The sequence below is a fragment of the Perkinsus marinus genome (assembly GCF_000006405.1).
Source record: "Perkinsus marinus ATCC 50983 genomic scaffold scf_1104296952842, whole genome shotgun sequence".
Lineage (NCBI taxonomy): Eukaryota > Perkinsozoa > Perkinsida > Perkinsidae > Perkinsus > Perkinsus marinus.
The window spans coordinates 1-875 of record NW_003208743.1 but is presented as its reverse complement, the minus strand read 5'-3'; the positions used below and the strand labels follow the sequence as shown (position 1 = coordinate 875).

Here is an 875-nt window from a genome sequence, read left to right as displayed (position 1 = left end):
AAATCTAGTATTTTCCGATGCTTGGGTGGTCTATGGGATATTAAGCGAGGTAGGCCAACGAAGAGTTATAAGTGGTGGCAAGTTGAGCTTAGTCGAGTGACTACAAGATTATAATTGATATATCAGGTACCATCACTAGGCCTGGTAGTAGGGGAGGAGTTGGCCTTCATAGCTATGTATTCTACCTACCCCAGAAGCCCTATTGTGTTGTGGGCACTCTTTCCGATAACATATGTTATCCTGATAGCAACAGACCAGATGAGGGGCAGCTGGTATCGTTACTACGCCTGGTTGAACTATCTCATCTCAATGACTTTAATAGTATGTCCTTGGACTGCATTAGCGATAGGCAGGTTCCTGGTAGGTGTTATCGATTGGGATTCCCGGCTATCTCTAGGGGAGCAGCAGAGATTATCAATGGCACGACTATTCTGGCACAGGCCTACCTTTGCTATCTTGGACGAGTGTACTTCGGCGGTGAGTATTAAGATGGAACGAAGGCTCTTCAAGTTATGTGGTCAACTTGGTATATCACTTATTACCATATCCCATCGTCCAGCACTGCATGAGTTCCATCATCATATGGTTACACTGGATGGTTGTGGAGGGTGAGCTCTCCCCTGCTACTAAGTACGGTTAGCCTGCTATCGTTGGGAAGGTATACTATAACGTCTATCGAAGGGTCCACAGCTCGCAATGCACCTTTCAAAGCATCGCAGTCCTTGCAGTCCCTCCTCCAAACAGGCGCCTTACCTTTTACCGAGATTGTCCGTCGGTTCGAGAGTAGGGTTGACCCGTTTCCATGCCTCATGTGAGTGCTCTCTCCCAGAGACTGGATCCCTACAACAGCTAGGTAGTGCTATGACTACAACTAA

At 47.2% G+C, this 875-nt stretch overlaps 1 protein-coding gene across 1 annotated transcript; it reads left to right on the top strand.

The window, feature by feature from the left end:
- Window positions 1-174: 174 nt before the first annotated feature.
- On the top strand, window positions 175-606 carry Pmar_PMAR013594 (conserved hypothetical protein; the record flags this gene model as incomplete). Its single annotated transcript, XM_002776908.1, has 1 exon — window positions 175-606. A coding segment is annotated over one exon (432 nt), but the record flags the coding sequence as incomplete, so codon positions are not given.
- Between the last annotated feature and the right edge of the window lie 269 nt (window positions 607-875).